Source organism: Amblyomma maculatum, chromosome 3 (genome assembly GCF_055883805.1).
Source record: "Amblyomma maculatum isolate TAMU_Amacu chromosome 3, ASM5588380v1, whole genome shotgun sequence".
NCBI lineage: Eukaryota > Metazoa > Arthropoda > Arachnida > Ixodida > Ixodidae > Amblyomma > Amblyomma maculatum.
The window spans coordinates 194002492-194022396 of NC_139346.1; the positions used below are offsets into that span (position 1 = coordinate 194002492).

Below are 19905 nucleotides of genomic sequence, written 5' to 3' on the forward strand. Positions count from 1 at the left end.
GTGCATGGAGTCATTAGAAGAAGTCACCCCCTCTTTTATTCGACCCCCCCCCCCCCCCCACACACACACACACTTTTTTTACCTGGCGGGCTGCATGGTCTGCGGCAATCGTTTTGCTGCCTTTGAGAAAGTGCGAAATACGCCCTCGGTTAACTTACAAAAGAGGTGCGAACGGAGCAGAGAAGGAAAGAATGAAGAAAAAATCCAGAAAATAAAACTGTTGGGGGAAAAGAGGAGAGGATGAAAAGGAGAAGGGGATTGCGAACAAAAAGAAACATGATCAACGCGCCCCTGTTCAGCCAGGAGCGAACAACCAACGCACGCACACTGCAGAAAAGGAAATACTCTAGCGGCGTCGACGGAGGCGCGAAGGTAGGAAGAAGTCAAAACGGTGGAAGAGGATGGCTCCTCTTCTGCTCAGCGGTGGCAACAAAACGGGCTCCCTTCAGCGCGCACTCGTGGCACCCATTGTCACGGGCTCGCCTCTGATGTTCGCCGCCGGCGCTCTCAAAGCGTGGCGGCGGTGGTGCGGTCAGCGCCGCCCGGTGTGGACGCGCACAATGTCGCCTTCTCGGCTTCGGCGGGCATCTAGAGAGGACAGGAGGGGGGCGGAGGAGGGGGCGTCGCGTCGGCCTCTTTGGGAGGTCCTCTCGGGTGTCCGGGTGGCCCGAGGCTCCTGTTTGCAGCGGCGCCCTTTGAAGTGCCGGCCGCGACAATGCCCGACACATGAGCGCGCGCGCGCACACACGCCAGAGGCACGCTAAAAATCCGATCGCCCTTTTCTCTTGGCGCGTTCGTGTCTCCGAATCGGCCGCCGCGCACAACAAACATGCGCCGAGGTTGTGCTTAACTCACCACCACACCGTTGCTCGTATCGGGACTCGAAGATGGGCTGCAATGGTGCATCGGCGCGGGAGCCCGTCGGTTTAGGTATAGAGATGACCTAACTCTAGAGTTTCTGAGTGAAAATACGAGCGAGGTGGCTATATACCTATATATGCCTGTACATTGTAAGCTAACATGGCAAACTATGCTTCCATGAGTATGACGTGTGCCAAAGCTTGTGACCAACTGCACGCTCTATAATGTAACCTAACACTAATTCCATAGTGTCGCATGCCATGCAAACACCGATGAGAACCACTTCCTGCACCGCGTGCAAGTAACCTTCCTGTAATTCTCTACAGAATATGTTCTGGCAGGCCTCTCCATCAAAGGGCATGCACTAGCGGCTTTCCACGTGGCGTAAAATACAGGTGAAAGTTTTGGGCAACGGCAACTGCTGACTCCTTTGCTTAATGAGCTGTTTGGGACTCTCCCTGGAATATGAACGCATTGGAAATTTTTCAGAAATGAGCAAGAAACTTATCTGTGTAAGTGCTTCTAACCATAAACAGACCTCATAGTGGAGGAGGCTATTATGGCCGAGTTAAATCTGGTATAAACCATTAACGGAATCAAGAACTGCTTAACCCTGACGAGCGAACAACGTCTGAACGCTTGGCTATGCCCCGATTTTCTGTAATTCGTGGCATACACAACGTCCATCATCAGAACAAAGACATTAGAACCTGAAGACCAGTATGGCACAACGGTCTAAAACATCAAGAGCGTGTATTCAACCTTAGCCATTCGCAGTTAAATCGTTTCTCTAGTGTAACTTACAAAGCAACAAAATTCTTGGCCCGTGTGCGCATCCTCAAATGTGGTAACACAGAGATTTGAGCTAGTTGGTTCATCTTCGATATTTTACCGGCGCTGCGACAGGGGACGAGGAACAAGAAGAGACGACAAGACAAGGGCTCGGAATGTGAAATAAAATGTGAAAATGATGTGACTGTTGCTCCCTGAGTTGATGCAACTCTCACCTGTGCAGAGGACATGCGTTGCCGCGGTGGTGACGCGCTGCAAGGAAAAGTTTGCGGGGGAGCCGCGCCGGTCTCTGTGTGTGTGTGTGTGTGTGCGAGCTGTGTTCGGCGGCAGGCCACAAAGGGGGCGTATGTACCTGCTGCCCCGTCCCAAAGAAAGAAGAGCCCGGGCCAGTAATGGGACCGCTAATCACCGTGTTCCGTTTGCCCTTTCTTCGCGGGTTCCGCTCGTTTTTCGACGCCTGGTGAGGTCCATGCGCTGCTAGGCTCTCTGACGGTGCTGTTGTTGGTATCCGTGAAAAATGGTCACCGCTGACCGCAGTCGACTTTGCATGGATTCCTTTCTTTAACCAACAGCCGAGCCATTCGCAAGTGCATTCGGGCTGTTCCGCCGTTTGGCGAAGCGAAGTTTAGACGGTTTACAATGCATTTTTTCTCGCCCAGTTTAGATCCTTGAGCCAGTTTGGACACAAGGACGCTTACCTAAGGGATGCTTTCGCATAGCGTAACGTACTTACGTGTAATTCACTTAAAGTGTTGCTCAATTCGTGGGTGTTGTTTACTCAATAAGAATTTTTCAGAGGAAACGCTTTACTGGAACGACTGCCTGCCTGTGAAAGTGTAAAAAAGTTGTCGATTACAAAGAAGGCGGACGAGCGGACACCCTATCACCTATTTTGTTTGCGTTCTTATATCGTATTCTGATTATTCAAAGCGATAATGTAAACATCCGATAACAAAAGCGGTTTAATTAATTATTGTATGCCCCTCCATGGTGTTAACCCTAACCATAGAGGCAAACGCCTTTACATATTAAAAAAAAAGATGGATGTTTATAAGCATGTCTTGAACCTATAGTTAACGAGCGAAAGCGCTTAAGTTTTGCCCGGTTACGTTCTCTTAGTCGGGGCAACGCTATGTCGAGGGGCTATGTCAACTGGATGATCAGACATAGTCTGATGCTTTCGTCTCTCTGTATATGCTCCACACTATCCTCATCCACGGCTATACGAGCGGTGTGAGCGCGAGCGCGCAGCGAGCTCCTCACAGGACCTGAGGTAGTGACGTCACATGTGACGGCATTAATGATGTCAAGTTCAAATGTCAATGTTACCAGTGATCGGTGGTCACGTGGTTGCCCACACCAGACATAGCATGGGTACCAATCACGAGGGTGCATGGGTGGCCACTGTGAAAGGTGGAGGGCCAATAAAACCCGAACCCGCTGCAGTACAACAGCATTTACCCCGAAATATGACACCAACACATGCAAGGTCTGCAAGACAAACATAGCAACACTTAAGCACATACTCTGGGAGTGCAAAGCACAGTTGAAAGGCGTTAATCCCCGTCCAGGTGGTCAGCCGCTCTGCGCAGCTCCAGCCTCAACGACCAACTCTGGGCCGTCCAGCAGGCCCTCATGGTGGCGAAGAGACAAGATCTCGACGTTCCCACGCGGGAAACCTAGGCCCGGTCGCGCTAAACCCTGCCGGGCATCAAATAAAGTTATTCCTCCTCCTCCTGGTGCGCTGATCCGCTGAGTCAGTAACCTTAACTCTTCAAGAAGGCGAAGGCACATTGACATGCCATCCATGATAATTAAGCGGTCTCGTCATTTAATAAATTCATATAAAGGCTGGTTGTGGGCAGAATAAACCGAAACTCGCTATAATGGCATCAAGATAATAGTTTGTAATACTATATATCGCATTGCCAGCACGTACTGTAATTGTCTGTCTGAATTTTTGTGGGAAGTTTCATGCTCTTTCTGAAACTGCATGCCTTGCTGATTGCTGCTATATCACTTTGCCTTATCTTTGGTTACCTTCGTCAATTTCTGGATTATTACTCAAGGTGTTTGTTGGCAGACGGCTCGGTCTTAGGCGCGACACGTTACAAAAGGGAGCGGAGGCATTCTTTCTGATAGCCACATAAAAAAAATTCACAGGGACACCTAATTACTTTATGCGTTGGAAATCCGATAGCATTAGAAGCTATATATTGTAGCATGCGTTGACGACAAAGAAGCGCAGAAGTGTGAGAGGAAGAAGTGTGCTAACCTCGAGCCTGAACTCTGACGCTGTTCGTAGAACCTTTGCCACGCTTTGGACCTCGGACGCAACTGTAAAGGTCGCCGTTTACGCGACATCTGGTGGAGGTGCCGGGTACGATTTTCATGAGCCGGACGCCCCCTACAAGCCCAGGACGCACCCCTAAGGTGGAGACCCCAGTACACCAGAGCAGCCGCCGACTGCAAGGTCTGCCTCCCGAGTGTGGTCCTCTCCCTGACCACAGACCAACAAGGAGCGTTTCTCTCAGCGCGATGAATCCCCCGGTATTGACAACTCCTGTCCTGCTCAACCACCAGCGGGATCCACCACATTTCCACGGCCTGCCACATGAGGATGCTGAAGACTGGCTGGAGCAGTTCGACCGGGTGGCTGCCTTCAACGCCTGGAACGCTGACTCGAAGCTTCGCCATGTCTACTTCGCACTGGAGGATTCTGCGCGGACATGGTTCGAAAATCAAGAAGCCGGACTCCGAACGTGGGATACATTCAAGGCAGAATTCTTGCGTATGTTTACCAACACGCTTCGCAAGGAAAAAGCGCAATTGCTTTTAAATAGCCGTATACAACATCCGAATGAAACTGTTACGGCCTACGCCGAAGAGATGAAGCGACTCTTTCGACGCGCGGACCCAACCATGTCGGAAGAGAAAAAAGTGCGCTTTTTGATGCAAGGTGTTAAAGAGCAGTTATTTGCAGGCCTGGTGCGAAGTCCACCAACTGTCGCCGAATTCATAAGTGAGGCGTCTACCATCGAGAAGGCACTTGACATGCGCGCCCGGCAATACCAGCGCACTACAGTGTCTATGAACGCCGCGAGTGCAGGTGAAGCCGGACAGTTTTCGTCAGAATCGCTGCGTGATACGATCCGGGCGATAGTCCGGGAAGAGGTGGCCAAATACCTGCGGATTCCTCCACAGCCACAGGTTGCCACAGTTTCCGATATCATCCGTGAGGAAGTACAACAGGCGCTGGGTGTTCCCGCACCCGTCACCGTGCACGCACCCGTCGCCGGGCCCGCACCCGTCGCCGCGCCTGAACCCGTCGTAGCTACACCGCTGCCCCAGACCCAGATTATCGTGATGTCCTTATATTCGGGTCAATATTTCTTCATTGTATCTGAGGCCACTGTCTGCACACAGCCAGACATCTATCTCTTCGGGTCATCTATTTGGCAGTTAGATATGCCTCCCCGAAGGATGAGGTGGCGACACGGATACAATAAAGATGCATCGGAACGTATATAGTTTGTCATTTTATAGGTCTGGTGGCGTAACTTTTGGCCCTGGACCTAACATAACATAGCACAACAAGAAAGAAAGAAAGAAAGAAAGAAAGAAAGAAAGAAAGCAAGCAAGCAAGCAAGCAAGCAAGCAAGCAAGCAAGCAAGAAAGAAAGAAAGAAAGAAAGAAAGAAAGAAAGAAAGAAAGAAAGAAAGAAAGAAAGAAAGAAAGAAAGAAAGAAAGAAAGAAAGAAAGAAAGAAATAAAGAAAGAAAGAAAGAAAGAAAGAAAGAAAGAAAGAAAGAAAGAAAGAAAGAAAGAAAGAAAGAAAGAAAGTAGCAGAACAAAAACAGTTAAATATTATGCAGATAGCCCCACCGCTTCATCTCTTAACTTCTCTTTCCGCTATAGAGCGGAAAGAGCTGCAGCCACGTACGAAGATATGCTTATACCCGCTCGCGCACGTCCTTGTCATTCATGAGTCGCCAAGTAGGACGGGTTAAATTTGGTCACGTGCGAGCGATTCTGCGCCGCTTGGGCCGTTAGCGAAAACGCAGCTTATTATCCTCATTACAATGAGTCATGTTTAAAACTCTGTCGGCAGATCTGTCCTTTCAATCCCGATGGCGGTGAAAAGCGCGTCACTTTTCTGGTTAACCTTGGAAAGGTTGACACACTATATTTGTATTTGGTGACGTACCGTGGCCCATGATTTTTTTTTTTTTTCTCTCTATCGCTCTACATCGCAGGCGAAGCTATTATTTCGCTTTTCAGTGCGTATAGTTGCTTGCTGGACTGATTGCCGCCACCAATACGTGAAATGATCGTTCTTGCCTACTCTCCCTTATACTTTTTTGGATGACAGGCACCAGGATGCTGCTGCTGAAAAAAAAAAAAAATCCCTAATGATGTTTGTGTTTTGGGGGCTGAACTCAAATCGATATTTCAGACGTTTTTCTGCCGACCCATCATGGTGTATTCAGATCAGAAGTGAGATTTTTAACGACCAAGGGAACTGGAGAAAGCCGCGCAGAACTATATAGTTTTGGAGATTTCAAAATATGAACAGAACTTACAACTTTGAGCAATTTTTACTTTTTAAGTTATTTTATCCACGCATAATTCAGCCACGCATTTTTCGCAGGAGGCGAAGCGAAAAAAAAAAAAACATCAAAAACCCACCCGTCTACTGTGCGACGTCAGCGTACGTTATAAGAACCCCAGCCAGTGTATATTAATCCGGAGTCCTCCATTATGGCGTCCGTTTCCCCCCATGCGCCTCTTCGAAACGTTAAACCATACAATCTACATTTTTTGCAAAACGAGATTAACAAACTGCCGTGCTCTTGTTTATAAGTACATTGTGCTCTCGCAAGCTTGATCCCGGTCAGCCCGACCACACACGCGCGCACACACAACACGCGTGCCGTATAATGTCGCGATATGGGACGTCCCACAAAGGGAAAGGGGGAGTGAGGCGAGCCCGAGTCCGAACTCGGCGGGGCGTTCCGGACGACCGGCCAATGAGCGTGCTTCCTGTTTACGCCCTGGTTTCCGCATTGTGTTCTCTCCCTACGGTGGGTACACCGTCGCATGTATTCCATGCTGTCCTCCCCCCCGTGATTTGTGCCTTTCCTTCTCACAACGTGACCGCCAATGTGCGCGCATTATGCGCTGCTGGACAGGTTGAATGATGACGTTCTATTCAATAGCAGCGGTGATGGACGACTCGCTGCCCTTTTCGCGTTTATTCCCCGTCTTTCTTCGTCAACGTTCGAAGACCACGCTTTTCAATTTTTTTTTTCTTCGCTGATTTCCACAGTCCATGCCGCAACGTTGATACGGTGAGATCAGCATTCACATATCGGCCAAGGATCAGTGGCTTAGAGAGCCATAATCTTTTTAAAGCCTTTTTTTCCCATATTTCGTGCCTCCTGAGTCGAAGCAAGCCGTTTGCAGTCTTCTCGGCGAGGAAGGTCCATGGACGTAAAAAAACGCATATAAAAGCAAGGTTCCTCGGGCAGGAAGCTGGAACGCATGGTTACCAGAAAGCTTCACCCAGCTCCGTTTCCGGTGCAATATTTCAATTTAGCCCTTCCTCTGCGTTTTGCTGTTCATAAGAGGCTAAGTCCTGCTCTTCAGCAGGAAAAACCATTTCCTCAGTTTGATCAGGTTCCACAAACTTCATTCGACACTGCAGGTTTCCGCTGTGTACCCATAAGTACGTATATTCACGAGCGTCTGCGCTCGGTTCGGCCGGCGGTGAACTTTCGAAGGGTTCCGCGAAGATCGACAGGAGTCTATAGATGTGTGCTTTTCATCAGCGGATTAAACACGCTTAGCACGCGTGCTGTACGTGTCCACTCCGTCTGGTCACAAAAAGACTGACGTGCTGAAAGCCTCCACATCTGGACTACAAAGTGAACGATGGCGGACTTGGAGGGACACCGCACTGTCGCGGGGAACCTCACGCTGTGAACCCTGCCGTGACTCCCTGCAGGCGCGGTTCCCCCATCCCAGCTTGCGCACTGCATAAGCCGCTCCCACTGCGAACTGCTCGGCGGGGGCTCCTTGTTGGTGGTGAAAAGGAAAAGGCACTTCCACTCCGTTTAGACAAAGCTCAGCGGCGGCGGCGTGGGGCGAGGAAGTCGAGTTCATTAGAGGGAGAGTACTGCGAAGACAGGAAGGGGAGTGTGCTCCGCGGCAGTTAAACGTGTGAACCGCACGTTTTGACCGATCGGTCTTACCTATGGCGGCGCATGCGTTTTTCATTAGAGGACGAAGACCGCTTCTCCGTTCGTACTCCATAGCATATTATAGCATACTCTATACTCTGTAGCATACTCTATAGCATCATGCATGAAGCGGTCACTCCGAAGTTTAAATGCAGGCCGATTGCGCCTTGACCTGAATTGCACCGGCCCGTTAACGCCTCTTGCATAGAAGGCTGCTGTCTGCACATGTATTCCAAGCTTGCTTACCTGCAGCCGTGGAACAAACTGCATATATTATCTGCTCGTTCTCTCCCTCTTTCTTACCCTTTGTTTCCTTATTTATCTTTTTTTCTCTCTTCTTTTATTTAGCCTCTCATTTCGCCTTGTTTACTCATCTTTCGTCACATTCCCCCCCCCCCCCCCCCCCATCCCCCTTCTGTTCCCTGAATTGTTTCCTTACTCCTCCACGGTGATAGCGGAAAGTGCAAGCTGAGTCGCAACCGTATACACCGACTTGCAGGTCGCCTGAGTGGTCTGGACGAGGATTCGGACTGCGACTCGGAGCCCGGCCTGCTGCTGAAGCGCAAGACGCGTCGCTCGCGCACCACCTTCTCGGCCGACCAACTTGAAGCGCTGGAGCGGGCCTTCGAACGCACTCAGTACCCAGACGTGTACACGCGTGAGGAGCTCGCCCAAAGGACCAGGCTCACCGAGGCCAGGGTGCAGGCAAGGGCTCCGCTCTCTCTCTTCTACGTTTTCTAATGCCCTTGAATCGCGCTGTAAAAACAGGAGGAAAATTTTATCGTCGAAAACATCGTTTACCATATGTTTTACTTACAACAGACAGCGTTCAGAATTCCTTTAGCTACAAAAATACAGCTAACAGCTAGCAGAAAACCTCTGACTTGCAATCTATACATCACGGAGGTACTTTCTACAGCCCGAGTGTTTTTACGCTTTTCCGTCTTTTTGCATGTTTGTTGTTTAGTTACTGACCACGCTGCTGACTACTGACTGAATTAGTTCATAATGATGATGGGCTGACGAGTTAACCATGAAATTTCAGTGAATTAATAACGAATTCACTATGAATATACGGTGATGCTTTCACTGTGAATCTATAATTTAATTAATCATATTTGGTTGAAGCTTGACCGGCTGGCTGACTGATTAATGTACGAATTCATTATGAATATACGGTGATGCTTTCAATGTGGATCTATCATTTAATTAATCATATTTGGTTGAAGGCTTGACTGACTAATGTTTATAGTGGCATGCCCATTATAGTCCCCATTTCATAGCCCCCCGTGCGCGCGTCCGCAGGTGTGGTTCAGCAACCGGCGGGCCCGCTGGCGCAAGCAGCTGGGCAGCCAGCCTGTCGGACCTGCGTACAGCAGTCAACTGCTGGGCTACGCACAGGCTGCCGCAGCCTCGGCTCCCGCCGTAGTCAGCGCCGCCCAGACACATCACCACCACCACCTGGACACCGCAATGGGCTCCACGGGACTACAGCACCACGGTTCGTACACCATCGAAAAATTCGCAATGTCTGTGTGGCTTGGCACATTGGGCATTACGTCATGCTTCTGTCTCCAGGTTCATTGAACTTAGGGGATGCAAATTTCTCGCAGTGAACCAGCTTTTAAATACACCTGCGTTTATGCTCAAAAGACAATTTGGTAATTGCTTCAACTGGCGAATGGTTTTAGAGCGTCACGTAGAGAAAATTGAAGCTTATAATACGAAAAAGACAGTTTGAAACCATCAAACTTGTGCAGTTGGTAACCAAAGGTTGTTCTTTGAGTTAAGCAGCGGTTTCTATACTGAACAGAACTGAATCGTTGTCGATAACGTGCAATAGGTTGATTGCACAACTTTATTTTATATAAATTTCGCACTGAGCGCGTTTTCTGGTCCTAGCTCCAGTTCAGGAATTAGTTCACTTACCTAGCTTTCATGCAGCAGCCTTTTCAGCATAATGAGCTTGAATAAAGAAAATTAGCTCGTCACAACACGCTCTGAATTAATGAAGCAAATATCGCAAGTTCTCTTAAATACATCTTTTTGCGCACTGACTGTGTTTACGACTCATATCTGCCGGCTGCGGCTATCTTATACCAACATGATACGGCAAGAAAAATTCAGAGATGTATAGTTGAGTTTCCCATTTATGTGGCGATGTTGGGAAAACACTTGTTGATGAGGATATCAATGTTCTTGCTAATGTTGGGAAAACACTTGTTGATGAGGATATCAATGTTTTTGCTAATGTTGGGAAAACACTTGTTGATGAGGATATCAATGTTCTTGCTAATGTTGGGAAAACACTTGTTGATGAGGATATCAATGTTCTTGCTAATGTTGGGAAAACACTTGTTGATGAGGATATCAATGTTCTTGCTAATGTTGGGAAAACACTTGTTGATGAGGATATCAATGTTCTTGCTAATGTTGGGAAAACACTTGTTGATGAGGATATCAATGTTCTTGCTAATGTTGGGAAAACATTTGTTGATGAGGATATCAATGTTCTTGCTAATGTTGGGAAAACACTTGTTGATGAGGATATCAATGTTCTTGCTAATGTTGGGAAAACACTTGTTGATGAGGATATCAATGTTCTTGCTAATGTTGGGAAAACACTTGTTGATGAGGATATCATGTTCTTGCTAATGTTGAGAAAACACTTGTTGATGAGGATATCAATGTTCTTGCTAATGTTGGGAAAACACTTGTTGATGAGGATATCAATGTTCTTGCTAATGTTGGGAAAACACTTGTTGATGAGGATATCAATGCTCTTGCTAATGTTGGGAAAACACTTGACTGATGGTTCGGACTAGCAAACATTCACATTATTTGATGTGGCAAGAAACAAAGGTTGACTATTTAAGTAAGGCTAATTGCTGGGCTAGTTGGTGCATTGCTCATATGGCTAACTATATATTTACACATAAATAAAACAAGAAAAAACAAGCAAGGAGAAAACTATTTACATGACTGAAGCGTCGATTAGACGAAATCAGCCCCGATTTAACCCAGAGCGCTTAGATTTAAGCCCTCTGTCTCCGCTCTTGGCGGGGATGGCAACCAATAAGAAATTAGGCGACACTTCCCATCTATCGATGGTTAGGGAAAGGAAAATAAAGTTTGAGTCAGCTAACCAAAGATTGCGGAAATGATATCGGCTAATCGAATACTTTGGAAAGAAGAGGTCCCAAGCAAACATACAAACAGCACTGAAGTTATTGCAATCCGAACCTCTGCCTTCCTCTCTGTTTCCTCTTCCGCACACGTGCATACGGAACAAATGGAGCGGGAACAGTTGCTAAGGTTCCTTATAAAAAAAAAAAAAAAATGGGGAAAAAAGCTGTCGCTGAGGGATCAAGCGCTAGCACCCAAAGCTCAACCCACCCATTGGCGCCTCTTCGCGCACTGGTCAGGCACCATGCACCTGCTTCCTCACAATAGGCGGTATGCACATGAGCAGAGGGAATGACGCGCACGTAGCGAAACAAGAAGGCATAAAAAAACGTCCACTGGCCGCAGAAATGACATTCAACACTGTGAACACTGCACAAAGCTGCGCGATGGAAAGACGCCTATGGTAGAAAGGCAAGACGGGGAGGAAACGAGCGCTCTGCTGCGGCGGGTGCCGCCGGCAACGATAGAGCAGCCACCGAGCCTCCGTCGTGGTCCGCGGTTGCACCAATTTGGTAATCGCCATGACTGGGGACAGGTGCAACCGAATACCGCATTAGAGGTTCAGCGAACTTCACAGATATTCTCCAAATAGGTTGCTGCAAACTTCAACTGAAGAAAAGAAGAAAAAAAAAAAAAGCTTTTTTTTTTTTCTGATTTGGCTTCCTAGCAGCACTGTTGTATATGCAGTGAAACCACATTTACAGGCAAATGCAGAAAACGAAAACGTCCTTAGCAATTTGTGCTGTGCGATGTTAGTGCACGTTAAATATCCCCAGGTGGTCGAAATTACTCCTAGCCCTCCACTACGGCTCTTCTTTCTCTGTATCTACTTTCACTCCCTCCTTCCTTCCTTCTATTACGGCGCGGTTCAGGTGTCCACAGAAACAAGTGTGACAGAAACTGCGCCTTTCCCTCCATGTGAAACAATTATTATTATTTATTCCTTAGAAATTTACGAAGGGTTACCAAGATGGCTAGAAGCTATGACAGTGTGTGTAGTTAGGTCTACCTCAGCCAACTTTGCATATGGAATATTTTCTTCTTCTTCTTTTTTTTTTTTTCAATGTATTTCAACGTGTTATCTGACGCATATTGCTTAGGGAATTCTGAGAATCGCTTGTTGACAGTTACTCAAAGCTCTCTTGTAGAGCACCGAGGAGAGGACTCAGCCAGCTCACAAGTGTTCGCGCTTGTGGAGAAAACCTCGCATTCTTACAAAAAAGCTCATTTTCAATTACACTTTCTGTCATTCCCTTCAAGGTTTCGCGTATATTCCACTTGGTGATGCGAAAAAAAAAAAAAAAAACAAGAACGGAAGTCGTTGTTTCTGTTCCCGCAGCCCTATGTTGTTTTCAGGATGGTCACGAACAAGGGCAATACCGTTGCGTCGGTCCTGCAAAGTATTTTAGGCCCTTAATTCGTCAGTGCCGTTAATGTCACCTTTCTTCATGTTTAAAAATTTCCGTCTAATCTGATGTCTCTGAATTTTCATCACCTACCTTGTTTCTGCAGATGCATCAGCATGGCATCGGTCGCACCAGTCACTGGCACCGTCGAACTCAGTTACACAGTCTGGATACAGCTCATACTCAACTGAATCTTGCATCAACGGGGGCCCTTTATCACAACAGGTGAGACACACAGGTCGGCTGCACCTCGAGAGACAAGGGCACTACCGCTCGTTTACAGCTCAGTTAGTATGCTAAACTAAGAAAAATGTTTTTTTTTTTTAATTGTTTCTGATTTATTTTACAGCATATAAATACATTGGGGAAAACGACGGTTGTTAGAGGAGCTCACCATCATACTGCCAAAGCAAGCAATTTTTCAACGATTTGACCCTGCGCTTATTTTTTCGTTATTGAAAAATTACCTGTACTGATATACGTGACTATAGCTTACCGCCTCGGTATCTAAACTACCTCGCGCATAACTTGTGTCTTCCTAAGTGGTTAAAAATATGGTGTACCTTAAAGCTAAGTTTAGTTAAGAATAACAGCTCATTTATATGCTTCTTTTACGCACCGTCAAGTCGCATCTCGTGGTATTTCGTGCTCCTTATTCACAAGCACTGACGTCTCACATCAAAATAAAAGCGAAGTTCAGATCTTTCAAGTTGGCACTGCACTGTATTACATTCGAAGCCACAGTCCTACAAGTCATTGAGCTTCAAGCCCGTTGCAGTTGTCAGCCTTCAACGACTTCTTCCTTCTGAACCTTATAGGTCACGGAATTGAAGCTTGGCATTTTAGGCCGATGGAGGCGCATTGTGAAAATCCTTATATGCTGCGATTTCAATGCGCATCTCAAAGAACGCCAAACGTTCGTTTTTATTGCAGCACCAAGGATAGGCCCCGCGAAAATATCTACCACTTAAGTTCTTGCGCAGCCTCCTCATCAGCTTCTCTCGCTTCGGCCGCAGGTATACGGTCTCCTGGCCGGCAGCGGCACCGGCGGTGCCGGGGCTACCGTGAGCGCCAGCGGAGGTACAGCGGGGGGCCCAACCTCGCTGAGCGTGCCGGACTTCCACATTCCAGCATTGAGCGCGGCCAACGACATGGCTGCCTGGTCTCCGGCCGCGGGCCTCGTCAGCTCGGCGCTCTCCGCTCGGACTGAGGCGTCGACGGTGTCGGCCACCGGCATGTTCGGCCACCACGCGGCCTTCGGCGCCGCCTCGGACAACTTCAGGTGAGCACCAAGCACGAATAGGTCGACAACAAAAGGAAATCCTCTCGGAGGCGCGAAGACAGCCACGTGACTAAATCTGGTCGAAATAGAAAGAACCGCCGATACCACGCAAGAGCAACAGGTAGCGCCATATAGGACCGGCATCATCTCCTGCCTTCTGAGCTGCCATTCGCAGCATTGCCAACAGTGGTGCGGTGCGAACCAACCACTACTCTGCGTACCTAAAAACGATCATTCCTGTGTGGGTAACTATGAATTGGGGACCTGTGACTAGTGTGTCGGCGCAGATAAGAGAAGGACAGAGAACCCGCAGAACAGACTATGAGCATTATGCCGTTCGTGTCATTTTTCTTGCCGCACCGCGTTCATTTCTATGTAAACAAACAGATATATTGCTTGTATTGAAAACCCGGTTAGTACTTAGCAAAGGAATTAGCAAAAAAGAACACCAGGTGGAAGAAATTGCTTGGCACTGTTTAATTGTAGATGATCTGTCCAAAGGTAAAAATTTATCGTGTAAAATCGCCAGGTGCTGTCTGTGACGTCATTAAGCTGCGCCAGTAGCAGGGTCTGCACAGTGTACCTGCTACGCAGCCTGAAGTATCAATGCTTCAGTTTACTTTTACCGCATGTGCAAAAGAAAGAAAGAAATTCATAAAGTTATTTGAATAATTCTCAAATTACGTTTTTACTGTGGTTCACCTACCGCCTTGCGCATGTTCATTGAGCAGTATTGTCATCTTATGCGCCTAAAAGATGTTAGTTGCGCTTCTCCTCTTGTACAGAGAATAATTTCTTGTTTCTTCTGGATATTTGCAAATATAACCAAATTGATAAAAAGAAACACAGATTTGTATATAGTCATAAATAAATATCATTTACACCTGATTAATGTTGCGAATTTTCTTTTCGTCACTGATAGAAATTTTTTGTCAGGCAAATGATTGTCATATGGAAAATGCACCTCAGGAGTAGTCCGTACATTAGACCAGCTGCAAAACCTACAATTGAGCTTCCCTGTACGGCAGAAATACCTACACAATGGCGGCATAGACTTACTTTGGGGTAACAGTTGGGTACAGTGCTGGCACATCGCCTGGCGGGTGCCAGGCGATGTGCCCTTGCCTATTTGTGGCAGCATTCCGCGCGTGCGCATTTTCGGCGCACTATTACCTCATATTACTATTACTATTACTATTATTCCCCTTTATTCCCGCGTTAAGAATGCCCGCAAACCTGTTCTCTCACAGTGGCCTGTGCGACGGGGACTGCATCCGAAGCAGCGTGAACTGTAGTTGATGCATGCACTGCACCTAACTATTATCCCTGATTCAGGTTCTTTCGCCATTGTGCATGAATTACTGCCTCACAGGGAAGCTGACTTGTAGGTTTTGAAACTGGTCTATCTCAATCCGGATTGAAAGCAAAGGAGAGGAATAGCAAAATGGCATTGTAAAGGTCGGTGTAGGCACGCGGTAACGCGGAGGACACCGTGAAGAGTTAGCCTCTGGTCACAGTGGTTCCTCACCTATTCATTGTATACAAAAGGGGTTTAACGGCACAGAGGTATTCGCGGGGTGCAAGGTGAACGACACGCATACGCAGGTCGTTGCAATGACATGCAGGCGCAACAGGGTCATACGACTGGTGAGTCGAGGTTGGAAAGGAGAGGTGCACCTGCAGGAGACCGTTGTGTGGTGGTGGTAGTGATTTTTTTAAATAATCAAAAAGAAGGAGAAGAGTATTGCCGGCTGCGGCAACTGCTACCTAAAAAACTGAAGCACTTGAGCTGCGGCCGGCGGGAAGGAAAAGGGGATAGGGAGAGGATTGTGTATCGTTTCAGCGAAAGTCACTGACGGTGCAGATTCTGAGACGACCGGCGGGCCAAGAAGGCGGACACTTATCGCAGTGCATGGCACCAAGAAGTATGGGAAGGATGTGTCGAAACGACAACGCCAAATTAGCATTGACAACCGTGGCGTTGCAGTGAACAGATGCAGTGTAGGCGACACGGGGCGAAAGGAACCGTTTGGTTGTCATGTTTGACTTTCCCTCTCTATTTGTAAGAGGGGACCGTGTACAAGTTGAGGTTGTGAGACAGAGTTTGGTAGTTTGGCAGGCCAACTGTGGTCGCTCGGGTCACGTACCGTTCGCATTTGTTTTTGCTTTTTTTTTTAGACTCTTTTTCTTGGGCATATTTCTCGAGAGAGGGTTATTAGTACTATCAAAGTCAAAAGGGGTGTGGCAGGCAGCAAGTAATCAATTATTCTGATACTTGCTGCAATTGGCTACGATTCAAATGTGGGTTGGATCCCAATGCATTATAACTCAGCCCCAGAACCCAGTAGAGAGTTCTGAGCTATGACTTAACACGTCATCAACTCGGCTAGGCCGAGGTGGCCAGAGTCATGCTTTGCGCAGCTTTGCTCTAGGTGCTGTGTATATAGTAAAGTTTTTATATAAACATCAGTTAATCTATTCGCTATCTCAACAGGTGTCGCTATCCATATTTCGTCAATTGTTTCTCCATCTCACCGTCCTGGAGGAACAAGACCTAAAATTCACTTGCATGAACTCGTTCATGGTTTCAGTAGGCCGTATAGAAATTATGAATAGGAAGGTAGTTGTAAATTGAATAAAATTATGAATCGGAAGGTAGTTGTAAATTTCTTGAAGTGAATTCGTGGCTTCTCTGTGGACTTGCCTACTGGCAAGAAACCAGAATATAGAAACATTCAGTACTTAAATGCATGCCTCGCTCCAGTGCCCATCTAGTGTTAAAAGCTTGGCAAACTTCTTTTTTCTTCTTTTTGTGCAGTGGTATGATTGGAAACACCGAAGGGTTCATTTCAAGCACTTTCAACAACCTCAACAGCTCTCATGGCGCAATGGGAATGGATGTGAAGCCGGCGTTTTCATATGGAAGCCAGTTCACAGCAGGTAAGCCATCTTAAGATAACTGCTGCCATATTACTTCACCGCAAAACTGCGCATAGCAACAATCTTTCCGCATATCGTCGCCCCTCATCTATATGTGAAGCCTTCAAAACACAATCTGTACTGCCAGGTTATCAGGCCAAGCAACTGCATTATCACGCCAGCAAAGAATCCATCACCTGAAGTACGGTACTATTAGACCCATCGTCTCGAAAGAAACAGCCTTTTGTTTTTATTTTTTGTTTTTGTATGTGGCCAGAGCTAAATCTTCCCAGATTTCTTCATACACTTTGATCTCTTCCAGGAGCAAGTGCCAACCAAATGTGCAAGGAATTCGACATGCCAGTCACGGCCCTGGCAAGCCTGCGACAGAAGTCCCGGGAGCATGCTGTTGCACTAGGCTTTTTCTAAGACCAGTACCTTCTACGCTGCCCATATCAACTGTATGCAAGCCAAATATGTATATAGCATAAATGTGAACGGCTCTTACCTATGTATATGTCGTGATTTCTCCTCCACTTGCGCTATCGACTTCATTTGTCTTTTAAAATGAGTTTCTTATTTTCCACTGAGATTCTGCGTTCTTTGTATACTGTCCACATACATACATCGGACGATGCCCTGAAATAAATCAAAATGTACGCGTGAATCGCCAAACACAGCATATACAAAAGTTATTCGCGAAAACTGTGAACCCAAAACACACAGTAGATTTAGTGGCCTGGCTAGAACACTGCATGGATTGTCTATTAAAATAAAAACAAAGAAACAAATTGTATACTTATGCAATGCATCACACACAGCATGCTTGGAACGATGCCAGCCACTGCGATGAAAAGATATTTCCTTACACCATAGAGCTTTTTTCAGCATGCATGAATACATTCAGAAAGTTTGAAATGTCCTTTAAATAATAAAATAAAGGATGTTAACTTCCCCAGCGGAAGCAATAAAGAGGAAGTACAAAAGAACATTTCCTTGCTGCCCACTGGACAATCACTGACATGTGTGCCCATTTTCACTATGCCTAGACCACAAGACCACAGGATGTATTCTTGAGAACGCACACATCCACAGGCGTGCGCACGAAGGTGAGGGGAAGGGGGGGGGAGGCAGGGAAGGAGGCTGTCCCCTTGAATTATACAGGGGGGGGGGGGGGCGCTAAGTCTGCCCCATACCTTAACTCTGTCGCACATGGTTCGCCATTGTTTAAAGTGCAGGGTTATGACCATATAGACATTTTGACGATACTGGCGGCCGAGAACCTGTGACGTACGTTCTAAGAACTGTTTACTTGCTACCTTTACCCCAGGAAAGCCGGCGACCAAAGATCGTTTTTTGCCCCATTATTCACACTTTGAAGGAATCGAGACCAAATTCTCGCGGGAGACGTTTTTTATATCCGCCATCTTGAACATTATGCAGCTGTGCTGCGGCGAAACTTGGCACCGCCTTATGCATAACCCTGCGCGTGCCTATGCACACATCACCACGCGCTTATGCACACAACAGGTCGCGTGTTGAAGAGAAGGGATTAAGGAAGCAAGGTGATTGGAGAGAAAATACAGTGTCGATTCGAATTTATATCACAAACTAGACAGGCAGATTCATGCCAGTTAGAAAGTGAAATGGTATGACACCCCTCGGAACGCTGCATGAAGAACAGTGGCACACAATTTTGATAAGGGGGAAATTTGGCTGGTAACACAAAAGAAGTGCCACCGCCACTCAGTGTTTCCAGGAGGTCTCCCTCCCCAGTACTGACCAAGTCCAACGCTGCTAGTGCTGTGCGATGTCAGCACACGTCAAACATCCCCAGGTGGTCGAAATTTTTCCGTATTTTATTCTCTATTTTCTCTTCTGTCTGCACTAGGCAGCGGAGGTGGCTCAGTTACAGAGCCAGTAGCAGGCCCATGCATTTTCTTTTCCTTCTTCTTACAGCCACAACAACAACAGCTTGTTGTGGTCCTCTATGTTTAGCAATGAGAGTCAGATCCTCTTCTGTTGGTTCCCGTTGACTGAACTCTTGCATAGGCCCCATCTCGGCGGTTATGCTCTGAGTCTATTACACTCGGTAGTCTGGTGGTGAAGAACTTTATGCAATGTTGGGAGCCTTAAGTTATTACATAGTAATGACGGGTCGGCTCTTGGCTACGTGTTGTGGCCGGAAGCTGGTGCTTCCCAGCGACTCCCAAAGCCCAGTCAGTCAGCCGCTTTTGGACGGCCGAGCCAGAGCTGGACACCGCAACCTCCCATCGCTCGAGGTCGGAGGGTTGCCAAGTGGCTGGAGGGTGGTATTCCGAGCATTTGATCATAATGTGTTCAAAATCAGCTTTCGGTGCACCACACAGGGTGCACTGTGGCGAGAACAGTCCTGGATGGATCAAAGCTAAGAAAGCAGGCGATGGGAATGTACAGGACTGAAGCTGGCTACATGTCACCTGTTGTAGCTTAGTGCGAGATTTATGAGGAGGAGGCTAGATGGTTTGTTGATCACGGTAATGGAGAGAGATTTCGTGATACGATACCATGCGCTCGCGAGCATCTCCCCAGGCGATAGCAGTCTCTGCTCGGCTGACGTATCCTCGAGCAAAAGAGTGAGCTGTTTCGTTGCCTGGGTGAACACGCAATAGATCCAGAGTCATTTGACTCACAATGCAAATTCTGCTGAGAAGGCGGACCTGTACCATATGGTGTGGGCATACCAGCGAAATCAGACTATCGCTATTAATAACCAGTCAATGCAGGAGGGGTGGGAGGCAGCTCTGATCAGCTCGGACGCTAGGGGTCAAAAAGAACTCGTCGAAAGAGCGCGGCCAGCACCGTATACGCCAATGGGGTTCCGGACTGAGGACTCCAACCGCCGCTACAACCTCCTAAACATTTTCATTAAAATATTTTTACCACCACCACCCGTATGAGCGGGCACCCATATTTCTAGAGCACTATACCCATATTAATTGAATTGGGTGTTCGGGTGGGGGGAGGGCGCTCATACGCGGAAATTACAAACTTTTATCGCGAGCTAAGATGCACGTAGTCCGCCCCTCACCCTGACCGGGACCGAGCGCAAGCTACGACACTCAGACGCCTACAAAGAAAAGCCATTCTTAGCCCCTACCGGCTTCATTTTATTACAAACGGATACAACCCTGCATGCCAGCACTGTGGTGACGGAACGAACGCTACCCAAGACCATA

At 47.4% G+C, this 19905-nt stretch overlaps 1 protein-coding gene across 1 annotated transcript in view; it reads left to right on the top strand.

Moving 5' to 3' along the window:
* LOC146197317 (uncharacterized) overlaps positions 1–17548 on the top strand; it is a 54173-nt gene extending 36625 nt beyond the window's left edge. The window contains exons 7-12 of the mRNA XM_084597163.1: positions 8394–8599; positions 9200–9395; positions 12593–12711; positions 13503–13768; positions 16587–16708; positions 17010–17548. Coding sequence (XP_084453289.1) covers positions 8394–8599; positions 9200–9395; positions 12593–12711; positions 13503–13768; positions 16587–16708; positions 17010–17116 — 1016 coding nt within the window. The 3' untranslated portion in view covers positions 17117–17548. The remainder of the gene's footprint in view (positions 1–8393; positions 8600–9199; positions 9396–12592; positions 12712–13502; positions 13769–16586; positions 16709–17009) is intronic.
* The last annotated feature ends 2357 nt before the right edge of the window (positions 17549–19905 follow it).